This window comes from Schistocerca nitens, chromosome 9 (assembly GCF_023898315.1).
Source record: "Schistocerca nitens isolate TAMUIC-IGC-003100 chromosome 9, iqSchNite1.1, whole genome shotgun sequence".
NCBI lineage: Eukaryota > Metazoa > Arthropoda > Insecta > Orthoptera > Acrididae > Schistocerca > Schistocerca nitens.
The window spans coordinates 481,093,583-481,106,488 of record NC_064622.1 but is presented as its reverse complement, the minus strand read 5'-3'; the positions used below and the strand labels follow the sequence as shown (position 1 = coordinate 481,106,488).

The window sequence follows — 12,906 nt, the reverse complement described above, 5'->3', positions numbered from 1 at the left end:
TGTCTACTTGTAATGTATCTTTTATCTTAAACTGATCGAGCACTAAAGCTGAAACTTTATTTACACCCGCAGACGAGGCTGATATGACGTGTGGAACAAATTTTTGTTTAAGCTCGCAGTTATTATAGAATTAATTTTTGAGTTTTATGTGAAGCTAGGTAGTAGGTGAATATGGATTGGGGCTAAGAAACGAAAGAGGAAGCCGCCTGGTAGAATTTTGCACAGAGCAAAACTTAATCATAAATAACACTTGCTTCAAGAATCATAAAAGAATGTTGTATACGTGCAAGAAGCCTGGAGATACTGACAGGTTACAGATAGATTACATAATGGTAAGACAGAGATTTAGGAACCAGGTTTTAAACTGTAAGACATTTCCAGGGGCAGATGTGGACTACGACCACAATCTATTGGTTATGAACTGTAGATTAAAACTGAAGAAACTGCAAAAAGGTGGGAAATTAAGGAGATGGGACCTGGATAAACTGACTAAACCAGAGGTTGTACAGAGTTTCAGGGAGAGCATAAGGGAACAATTGACAGGAATGGGGGAAAGAAACACAGTAGAAGAAGAATGGGTAGCATTGACAGATGAAATAGTGAAGGCAGCAGAGGATCAAGTAGGTAAAAAGACGAGGGCTAGTAGAAATCCTTGGGTAAAAGAAGAAATATTGAATTTAATTGATGAAAGGAGAAAAGATAAAAACGCAGTAAATGAAGCAGGCAAAAAGGAATACAAACGTCTCAAAAATGAGATCGACAGGAAGTGCAAAATGGCTAAGCGGGGATGGCTAGAGGACAATTGTAAGGATGTGGAGGCTTATCTCACTAGGGGTAAGATAGATACTGCCTACAGTAAAATTAAAGAGACCTTTGGAGAAAAGAGAACCACTTGTATGAATATCAAGACCTCAGATGGAAACCCAGTTCTAAGCAAAGAAGGGAAAGCAAAAAGGTGAAAGGAGTATATAGAGGGTCTATACAAGCTCGATGTACCTGAGGACAATATTATGGAAATGGAAGAGGATGCAGATGAAGATGAAATGGGAGATAAGATAATGCGTGAAGAGTTTGACAGAGCACTGAAAGACCTGAGTCGAAACAAGGCCCCGGGAGTAGACAACATTCCATTAGAACTACTGACAGCCTTGGGAGAGCGAGTTCTGACAAAACTCTACCATCTGGTGAGCACGATGTATGAGACAGGCGAAATACACTCAGACTTCAAGAAGAATATAATAATTCCAATCCCAAAGAAAGCAGGTGTTGACAGATGTGAAAATTACCGAACTACCAGTTTAATAAGTCACGGATGCAAAATACTAACGCGAATTCTTTACGGACGAATGGAAAAACTGGTAGAAGCCAACCTCGGGGAAGATCAGTTTGGATTCCGTAGAAATATTGGAACACGTGAGGCAATACTGACCCTATGACTTATCTTAGAAGCTAGATTAAGGAAAGGCAAACCTACGTTTCTAGCATTTGTAGACTCAGAGAAAGGTTTTGACAATGTTGATTGGAATACTCTCTTTCAGATTCTGAAGGTGGCAGGAGTAAAATACAGGAAGCGAAAGGCTATTTACAATTTGTACAGAAACCAGATGGCAGTTATAAGAGTCGAGGGACATGAAACGAAAGGAGTGGTTGGGAAGGGAAAATGGCTCTGAGCACTATGGGACTCAACTGCTGTGGTCATTAGTCCCCTAGAACTTAGAACTACTTAAACCTAACACACAACCATGCCCGAGGCAGGATTCGAACCTGCGACCGTAGCAGTCGCACGGTTCCGGACTGCGCGCCTAGAACCGCGAGACCACCGCGGCCGGCGAAGGGAGTGAGACAGGGTTGTAGCCTCTCCCCGATGTTATTCTATCTGTATATGGAGCAAGCAGAGAAGGAAACAAAAGAAGAATTCGAAGTAGGTATTAAAATCCATGGAGAAGAAATAAAAACTTTGAGGTTCGCCGATGGGATTTTAATTCTGTCAGAAACAGCAAAGGACTTGGAAGAGCAGTTGAACGGAATGGACAGTGTCTTGAAAGGAGGGTATAAGATGAACATCAACAAAAGCAAAACGAGGATAATGGAATGTAGTCGATTGAACTCGGGTGAGGCTGAGGGAATTAGATTAGGAAATGATACACTTAAAGTAGTAAAGGAGTTTTGCTATTTGGGGAGCAAAATAACTGATGATGGTCGAAGTAGAGAAGATATAAAATGTAGACTGTCAATGGCAAGGAAAGCGTTTCTGAAGAAGAGAAGTTTGTTAACATCGACTATAGATTTAAGTGTCAGGAAGTCGTTTCTGAAAGTATTTGTATGGAGTGTAGCCATGTATGAAAGTGAAACATGAACGGTAACTAGTTTGGACAAGAAGAGAATAGAAGCTTTCGAATTGTGGTGCTACAGAAGAATGTTGAAGATTAGATGGGTAGATCATGTAACTAATGAGGAGGTATTGAATAGGATTGGGAAGAAGAGAAGTTTGTGGCACAACTTGACTAGAAGAAGGGATCGGTTGGTAGGACATGTTCAGAGGCATCAAATGATCACCAATTTAGTATTGGAGGGCAGCGTGGAGGGTAAAAATCGTAGAGGGAGACCAAGGGATGAATAAACTAAACAGATTCAGAAGTATATGGGTTGCAGTAGGTACTGGGAGATGAAGAAGCTTGCACTGGATAGAGAAGCATGGAGAGCTGCATCAAACCAGTCACAGGACTGAAGACCACAACAACAACAACATGTGGAGGCGGCGCCTACCTGGGCTGCTGCAGCACGTAGGTGGCGGCCGGCGCGGCGTCGTCGCGGCAGAAGCAGGTGTGCAGCAGGTCGGCGCGCAGCGAGAGGTCGGCGGCCGCGGCGTACAGCGCCTCGTACGTCTCGCCGTCCAGCCGCCGCGGCAGCGCGTACGGCAGGTACTTGTTGCCCACCAGGCACTGCCGGCACACAGCACCACACCCCCCTCTCATTCACACTGTCAGGGCGGCCGCGAGGCTGCAGCGCCAGCGCACAAAGCTCAGCGGCGTCGGCGGTCGGCGGCAGTGACAGCGAGCGCCGAATGAAAACAACCCACCGAGTCAGCTGCAGTTTTAGGTATCTGCTAGATTGTTTATTTCTTTCGAACAAAACCCGCCTGCGGGAACATATGAATGAGAACAGTCAATACAGTTGCAAGGCGCCATTGCAGTTAAGGCTCTAGGGAGTCTAATGTGCCACTGACATCTACTGACAAGGTGGGGTTCCCACTTTATGAAACCGTGTATTCGATTATCTAGGTTAAGGCGGTAGGAGGTCAAACTGGCCGACTTGGAGCACGAGGGTCACCACAGGACATTTTAATTTCCACTGTCTATACTTTTACAAATAAATTCATAAAACCTTGTCAGCATGACCAGGAAGGGTTCAGGATTCGGCTCATAGCAGTGGAATTTCAAAAATATAAAAATATATTTTTTTTTACATGTGAAATGTCATCTTTTTTCACTTACTATTGGCTGCATTCGTTGCTATAGGTACACTTTTCTTCATAAGTAAGGAAGTTTTCATCTTTTTTCACTTACTATTGGCTGCATTCGTTGCTATAGGTACACTTTTCTTCATAAGTAAGGAAGTTTCTTCGATGAATTTTCCACTGCATAGAAACCATACTTACAGGTGTATGAAACTATAGAATTTTCCAAATCTATTAAAAACTGTGCTAAAATTTGAGATAATGAACCATAAAATTAGAGTTTTTTCTAAACATGAAATTTAAAATGTAACTGCTCATTAATTTTTCATTAATTAAATAAATTCTAGAGTTTCATACACCTGTAAGTATGATTTGTATGCTGTGCAAAATTCTTCGAACAATCTCTTTTACTTGTGAAGAAAAGTGTACCTACAGCAACAAATGCAGCCAATAGTAAGTGAAAAAATGATGAAATTTCACACGTAAAAAAATTTATTTTGTTATACGTTTGAACTTACATTGCTATGAGTTTGAATCCTGAATCCTTCTTGGTTGTGTTGACAAAGTTTTATGAATTTATTTTTAAAAGTATAGACAGTGGAAATTAAAATGTCGTGTGGTGTGTCACCTGCTCCAAGTCGGCCCGTTTGACGCCATACCACCCCTTAAGACCCTGGTGGGTCCACAGTTGCGTGTAATGGACGAAAAAAAAATTCGAAATTTGGCGTGACACTCAATACGTTACAGAGTAAGTACTATTTGCACACATTGTGTGGTGTAGTGGATACGTTAATGGCGCTTAAATGCAGAAGCTTCTTTGTTCGAATCTCGTCAGGGAAGTAAAATTTATTTATTTTTAAATCTCTGTCGAAATGACTTTTATCATCATTTTTATTCGGTTTACTGATTTAAATGTAATTTTTTATTTCCATTCCTTTTCCACAAAATTTTAATGTTAATATCAGCTTCTTCATTTGCTCTGTTTCTCTTCCTATCATTATTTTTCTCCTCTAAATTTTTGGTCGATGTGTTTTTAATTAATTTCGTTTGTAATTTCGATTTAATTTCCTTTGTTTCATTATTGTTTTTTTGTCTGCTTATTGCCTTCATTGTATCTATTCACCATTCTGATTGAATTTCGTTTTACTTAAAAAATCTTCTTTCGTTGAAATCTTAGCTGGGTTGTTTTTTCCATAGTCTAATGTGTGTTTCAGTTATGTTTCAAGTGTTTGTATGACGATTACAATGCAAAAGAACTTGCACATCCAGTAATGAAAGAAAAATAAGTTTTTCACCGCATTCCACAGTGATATAAGTAGTCTAATATGTTTCAGTTATGTTCCAAGTGTTTGTATGACGATTACCATGAAAAAGAACTTCCACATCCTGTAACGAAAAAAACTTTTTTCACAGCATTCCACAGTTGATATAAGTAGAGTATTTCGTCTTTTACTTTTTAAATGATATATCGAAATAATTGAACATCATAACAGATTAGTATAGTTGAACTCAAATTCACTAAAATTACGAGTTGAGAAAGGAGGACATAAAGAAAAATCAAATAACTGAGATAGTTCATTCGATGATTGAAAAATCTTGTGAGAAAGGAATGGAAATAAAAAATTACATTTCAACCAATCTGTCAATAAAAATAATGATAAAAGTCATAACAGGTTTAAAATATAAAAGAAAGTTCATTCACCCGTCGAGTTTCGAAACCACTACTCCCACATGAGATACCCTTACCCTACCCATTACACGCAACCATTCTCTGTACTTCACATTATTTAAGGCTATTGCGTTTCACGCTAAATTCTGATTTTTCTTTTTTCGTCAGTGACTCGCAAACGAGGACCCACCAGTGCGAATGGCTACAGATAGTGATATTTTGGATCTTAATCTACGTCACCATATATTTGCCTTCAAAATATCGATGACATGGCAGGGGACTTCTCCTTGGAGAGCATCCCCACTACCCGAGGTGCAAGACCCTAACTACAGTCCAGGAGTTTGTAATTAAACTGTGAGCAAGGAAACAGAGGGGATCGTAGTTGGGTACTCTGATTAAACGTCAGTAATTACTTCCTTTCTGTAGTCCGAAAACTCCGACAAATCCTGTTCTGCAATGTTTGGTGTCTCTTTTCGGTCGATAGCGAACGCTGACGTATTCCGATTCTTCATTCCGAAAACTTGCAAGTGCCGCCCTACGATAAATCACCACACCCAAAGATTGTGTTCTCCGACCAATCAAAGGGCATCCCGTCAATGCTTTCTGTAACTTATCCTCCTCAGTGTTTACGCTCGCTGCGGCACGAGACAAAACGCGCCACGCCGCTGCTTCACAACACTGCTACGTTGTCCCACGGGGCACCGCGTCTGCGTAGGTAATTTGTGCCCTTGGAGAAAACTACGTATTTACACCGATTGACCATAACATTATGACCGCCGACCTGCTATCGATATAAACACGTCCAGGTAATAGCAGCGTCAACTGACGAGGAATGACTGCTAGTCAGACACACGCATGGTGAATGCAGTATCAGTGCGCGAGCTGTTCGTGTGTTGTGGTAAAGACGTGCACGGTCTATCAGAGCTCGACTGAAGGCAGGCTGTGATCGTCCAGAGCTCGGCACGTGTACTACGGAAACTGTCAGTATACACTTAGGTGTTCCAGGAGTACTGTTGGTTGGTTGATTTGGGAGAGCGGGACGAGACAGCGAGGTCGTGGATCGCAGCGGATTGGATGTGGAAGGAAGTCGGCCGTAACCTATCCAAGGAACCATTCCGGCATTTGCCTGAAGCGATTAAGAGAAATCACGGAAAACATAAATCAGGATGCCCAATGTGTGATCGAACCGCCTTCCTCCCAAATGCGAATCCAATGCTAACCACTTGGGCACCTCATCTGCTCAGGGGTGCTGTGGTGAGTCTCTTCAACACATGGTAAAACCAACGTGAAACCACCTCCAGACGTTGTAAAGTTGGGGGCGGGGGGGGGGGGGGGACACCCGTCAATTAATGGTGTCGGACGTCGGAGTCTGGGCGGAATGGTAAAACAGGACAGGCGGCGAACTGTGACGGAACTGGAATCAGACTTCAATGCTGGGAAGACTGCAAACATCTCAACACACAGTGCACAGGTCACTCCTAACGATGGGCCTCAACAGGCGACGACGCAGGCAAGTGCCAATGTCAACACCATGACGTCGGCAACTACATCTGAAACAGACAAGTGACCATCGGCACTGGCCGTTGGCGCAATGGCAAAACATGATGTCTGATGAATCCTGATACCATGTTAATGATGCATGGTAGAGCGCGAATCCGTAGTCTTCCAGGGGAACGGTTCCTTGACATCTTTACTGTTGGACGGAGACAAGCTGGTGGAGCCTGCACTATGCTCTGGAAAATATTCACGTGGGTATCAATTGGTCAAGTGGATCCCAGGCAACGCACCATGACGCTCAAACAATATCGTGCACTGGTTGTAGACCACGTGTAACCCATTGTGAAGATCGAGTTTGCCGGTGGCAGTGACATTTTTCAACAAGATAATGCGCCATGTTACAAGGCAGTTCGAGGGACAAAATGGCGGGTTCCAATTGATGAGCTGGACCCCAACTAGTCAGATCTGAACCAGATGTGGAGTCAGAGTTCATCGACTCCTTCCCCAGAATTTATGGGAATTAGTTGACTTTTGTGCGCAAATGTTGTGCCAACTCCCTCCAGCGACCTACGAAGGCCTCACTGCTTCCATCCTAAGACGCGTCGCCGCTGTTATCGCTGCCAAAGCTGGACATACTGGCTATTAGGTAGGCGGTCATAATATTTTGGCTCACAACCGCTTTCCTCCCCAAGCGCTGCGATTCTTGTCAAAGCTGCAGGCCGCCCTTTGCTGCAGTTAATGTGACAGCGGGCGGCCGGTCTCGAGGTCTCGGGCGGCAGGTGTTCACCCCTCCAACACGCGCATCCACTGACTCGCCTCGCCCGCTGAGGGCAAGGCGAAGCGACTGAAAACTGCGAGGTCCGTATATTCTCTCCGCATCGACTATCAGAGGAATGAATTCGAGACGCATTTCAGAGTTAAAAGGAATTAAAGGGAAATCCTTCACACTCATCACGCAGTCCCACGGATAATACCGCTGTTTTGAATATACACTGACTAGCCAAAACATTATAACCACCTGTTAAATAGCTAGTTGGGCCATCTTTGTTTTTAGGGAATTGACTAGTTTGAACCTGGGACATGTTGCTGGTAAGGAGACACCAGACCACACATGTCATGTAGAGTTCAAAAGAGTACAGTGAGACTAGCGATGATGTAATCAAATACTTAATGATTTCAGCGTCAGCTCCTCTACACTCCCTGTAAAAAGAATCTTAACACTAACTAAATTTAGCCGGCCGAAGTGGCCGTGCGGTTAAAGGCGCTGCAGTCTGGAACCGCAAGACCGCTACGGTCGCAGGTTCGAATCCTGCCTCGGGCATGGATGTTTGTGATGTCCTTAGGTTAGTTAGGTTTAAGTAGTTCTAAGTTCTAGAACTAATGACCTCAGAAGTTGAGTCCCATAGTGCTCAGAGCCATTTGAACCATTTGTGATTGAATTCTTTAGTGCAGAAAGGCGGAAGGAGGTTTATGGAAGTGCTGCAAGTAGACGACAGCACAGTTAGACGGTAGGTTTGTTGCTGCAGAGAAGCTGCAGAGCAAACACAACTGGCTGATGAACGCGCAGCGGCTAGCCAGCGACTTTAGTGACGTCACACATCATCCAACCACCCGGAACAACCGCCGGGTAACAACACATGAATTGTGTCGCAAGTTGTCCGTTGGTAAAGGCAGTGGGATGGCTGTTACTGAAAAAACAGAGCTACTTCGAGATCTGCGCACGCTGGTGTCGAAAATGATGACCGACCAGGACAAAAATGCAAGGAAAACAATTGAATCACATCAGACTTGTACAGTTGGGCCCAGTCAAAGAATCTCACGGGGGCTGGACGTTAAACTTGTGGTCATCTTACAAAATTCTGTGCACAGATGGCTGAGGAAGCAGCACCAAGATTTCTACTACACGGGTATACACGGTGGTCCATTGATAGTGACCGGGCCAAATATCTCACGAAATAAGCACCAAACCAAAAAACTACATAGGACGAAACTCATCTAGCTTGAAGGGGGAAACTAGATGGCGCTATGGTTGGCCCGCTAGATGGCACTGCCATAGGTCAAACGATCATCAACTGCGTTTTTTAAAACAGGAACAACCATTTTTTGTTACATGTTCGTGTATGACGTAAAGAAATATGAATGTTTTAGTTGGACCACTTTTTTCGCTTTGTGATAGATTGCGCTGTAATAGTCACAAACGTGTAAGTACGTGGTATCACGCAACATTCCGCCAGTGCGGACAGTATTTGCTTCATGATACATTACCCGTGTTGAAATGGACCGTTCACCAATTGCGCAAAAGGTCGATATTGTGTTGATGTATGGCTATTGTAATCAAAATGCCCAACGGGCGTGTGCTATGTATGCTGCTCGGTATCCTGGACGACATCTTCCAAGTGTCCGGACCGTTCGCCGGAAAGTTACATTAATTAAGGAACCAGGAAGTGTTCAGCCACATGTGGAACGCCAACCACGACCTGCAACAAATGATGATGCCCAAGTAGGTGTTCTAGAGGCTGTCGTGGCTAATCCGCACATCAGTAGCAGACAAATTGCGTGAGAATCTGGAATCTCAAAAACGTCGGTGTTGAGAATGCTACATCAACGTCGATTGCACCCGTACCATATTTCTATGCACCAGGAATTTCATGGCGACGACTTTGAACGTCGTGTACAATTCTGACACAAGGCACAAGAGAAATGACAGATTTTTTTCCACGCGTTCTATTTAGCGACGAAGCGTCATTCAGCAACAGCGGTAATGTAAACCGGCATAATATGCACTGCTGGGCAACGGAAAATCCACGATGGCTGCGACAAGTGGAACATCAGCGACCTTGGCGGGTTAACGTGTGGTGCGGCATTATGGGAGGAAGGATAATTGGCCCCCATTTTATCGATGGTAATCTAAATGGTGCAATGTATGCTGATTTCCTACGTAATGCCCTACCGATGTTACTACAATGACAGCCATATGTTTGTGACTATTACAGCGCCATCTATCACAAAGCGAAAAAAGTGGTCCAACTAAAACATTCATATTTCTTTACGTGCTACACGAATATTTAATAAAAATGGGGGTACCTATTTAAAAAAACGCAGTTGAAATCCGTTCGACCTATGGCAGCGCCATCTAGCGGGCCAACCAAAGCGTCATCTGGTTTCCCCCTTCAAGCTAGACAACTTTCGTTCTTTGTAGTTTTTTCGTTTGACGCTTATTTCGAGAGATATTTGGCCCGGTCACTATCAATGGACCACCCTGTATATAGTGTGATACAGTTGCTCCTACTTACGGGTAGCCGGCACGGTAGCTCAGCGTGTTCGGTCAGAGGGTTAGCAGTGTTCTCTCATAAAAAACCTGAGTTAACCGATCAAAGACGAACTTTAACGGATGTCTTACGACGTCCGCCCCGAGAACATACAACAAACAAGAACGAACAAAATGAGAATAAAAAAAAAAATAAAATAAAAATGGGTTTCACACAACCCGCAACACCGTCAAAACTCACGCGCGAGATTTTCATATTCTCTCGCTCCCTACGCGCTGTTAGCCCTACAGAAAAGATGAACAGGACATTTTTGTAGGAAATTTAATGTAGTTAAATTTTGTATTGTGAGTCATTGTCGTTGCAGGCCACTGTTTTCGAGTTATTCAATAAAAACGCGTTAGGAGGTCACTTAAGTACCACATAAAATTTCCTACAAAAATGTCCCATTCATTTTATGTGTAAGAGAAATATTTATCGTGTAGCGAACGAGAGAATATGAAAATATTGAGCGTGATATTTGATGGCGTTGCGGGTTGCATAAAACCAGTAGGTAGGGGGTGGTGGCTGCAACATCCTGTAGTCTATGCTTTTCTTTCAAGGTGGGAAAAGAAACTGCGCTCCAAAATGGCGCTTATATTGAAAAGTGACAAATGAATCGTGAATTTTATGGCTGTTACCCTATGGAAATATCATTTACTTTACTTGTGAATAAAAAATAAATTGACTGATCCTTGTATTTGTGCCTTGGCTTTTCCGATTTACAGGGCGTTTCAAAAATGACCGGTATATTTGAAACGGCAATAAAAACTAAACGAGCAGCGATAGAAATACACCGTTTGTTGCAATATGCTTGGGACAACAGTACATTTTCAGGCGGACAAACTTTCTAAATTACAGTAGTTACAATTTTCAACAACAGATGGCGCTGCAAGTGATGTGAATGATATAGACGACAACGCAGTCTGTCGGTGCGCCATTCTGTACGTCGTCTTTCTGCTGTAAGCGTGTGCTGTTCACAACGTGCAAGTGTGCTGTGGACAACATGGTTTATTCCTTAGAACAGAGGATTTTCCCGGTGTTGGAATTCCACCGCCTAGAACACAGTGTTGTTGCAACAAGACGAAATTTTCAACGGAGGTTTAATGTAACCAAAGGACCGAAAAGCGATACAATAAAGGATCTGTTTGACAAATTTCAACGGACTGGGAACGTGACGGATGAACGTGCTGGAAAGGTAGAGCGACCGCATACGGCAACCACAGAGGGCAACGCGCAGCTAGTGCAGCAGGTGATCCAACAGCGGCCTCGGGTTTCCGTTCGCCGTGTTGCAGCTGCGGTCCAAATGACGCCAACGTCCACGTATCGTCTCATGCGCCAGAGTTTACACCTCTATCCATACAAAATTCAAACGCGGCAACCCCTCAGCGCCGCTACCATTGCTGCACGATAGACATTCGCTAACGATATAGTGCACAGGATTGATGACGGCGATACGCATGTGGGCAGCATTTGGTTTACTGACGAAGCTTATTTTTACTTGAAGGGCTTCGTCAATAAACAGAACTGGCGCATATGGGGAACCGAAAAGCCCCATGTTGCAGTCCCATCGTCCCTGCATCCTCAAAAAGTACTGGTCTGGGCCGCCATTTCTTCCAAAGGAATCATTGGCCCATTTTTCAGATCCGAAACGATTACTGCATCACGCTATCTGGACATTCTTCGTGAATTTGTGGCGGTACAAACTGCCTTAGACGACACTGCGAACACCTCGTGGTTTATGCAAGATGGTGCCCGGCCACATCGCACGGCCGACGTCTTTAATTTCCTGAATGAATATTTCGATGATCGTGCGATTGCTTTGGGGTATCCGAAACATACAGGAGGCGGCGTAGATTGGCCTCCCTATTCGCCAGACATGAACCCCTGTGACTTCTTTCTGTGGGGACACTTGAAAGACCAGGTGTACCGCCAGAATCCAGAAACAATTGAACAGCTGAAGCAGTACATCTCATCTGCATGTGAAGCCATTCCGCCAGACACGTTGTCAAAGGTTTCGGGTAATTTCATTCAGAGACTACGCCATATTATTGCTACGCATGGTGGATATGTGGAAAATATCGTACTATAGAGTTTCCCAGACCGCAGCGCCATCTGTTGTTGACAATTGTAACTACTGTAATTGCGAAAGTTTGTCTGCCTGAAAATGTACTGTTGTCCCAAGCATATTGCAACAAACGGTGTATTTCTATCGCTGCTCGTTTAGTTTTTATTGCCGTTTCAAATATACCGGTCATTTTTGAAACACCCTGTATATACTGAACAGTGGGGGCCAAAGATTACATCCCCGTCATCCCGTCATAGTATACATTCACCCTACTTAGTGTTCGCTAGTAAAGATAACAGATGCTGTGTAATTCGAGCTAGGCCAGTGGCTAGGTTACCGAATGTCTGTTCTTAGCTGAGACGACTCCGGAACTTGTCTTGTGCACCGCTCCGTGCAGCTGACGGTGGGGGTGGAGCGGCAGCTGTACCTCGGCACGCTACGCCGCTCGCAGATACTGGGCCCTGCAGAGCGCCGTGTGCCGGCCGGGGCTGAGGTCTTGGCAGCGCAGTGCCCTACCCTGCCGTGTGTTGTGGTCAACCTCCGCGCCGGTCGCTTCCCGGAATATTGGCGCATCGCGGCGCGGCGCTCGCAAATAGGATCTGGTCGGCAGCGCGCGCGCCGCGGCCCTGCAGATTGCATTCGTCCTTTCCTCCCTGCTGCCCCCCGGCCGCGTATTACTCACACGGAACACAACAGGGGCCAATCTCATCTGCGCTGTGCCCAGCTCGCCGTCGTAAAGCGCCCTCGACCGTGAACCCTGAGGGAACCGCCGGACCAGTTCGAAGCGAAATTACTGCAGGAGCTGCAACCACTTTGCCTTCCCAGTCTCGGGGTGACCCACGGGTTTTGCCCTCTCTCCTGTGAATTCGCCACTCTTTGTATGGAAAAAATAAATACTGAAGGTGTCGTA

At 44.5% G+C, this 12,906-nt stretch overlaps 1 protein-coding gene across 1 annotated transcript in view; it reads right to left on the bottom strand.

Annotated features, from left to right (window-relative positions):
• The window catches only part of LOC126204367 (NACHT and WD repeat domain-containing protein 2-like), a 1,117,837-nt gene that overhangs the window by 510,398 nt on the left and 594,533 nt on the right, over positions 1-12,906 (bottom strand). The window contains exon 5 of the mRNA XM_049938741.1: positions 2,767-2,942. Within this exon, the coding sequence (XP_049794698.1) occupies positions 2,767-2,942 (176 nt within the window). The remainder of the gene's footprint in view (positions 1-2,766; positions 2,943-12,906) is intronic.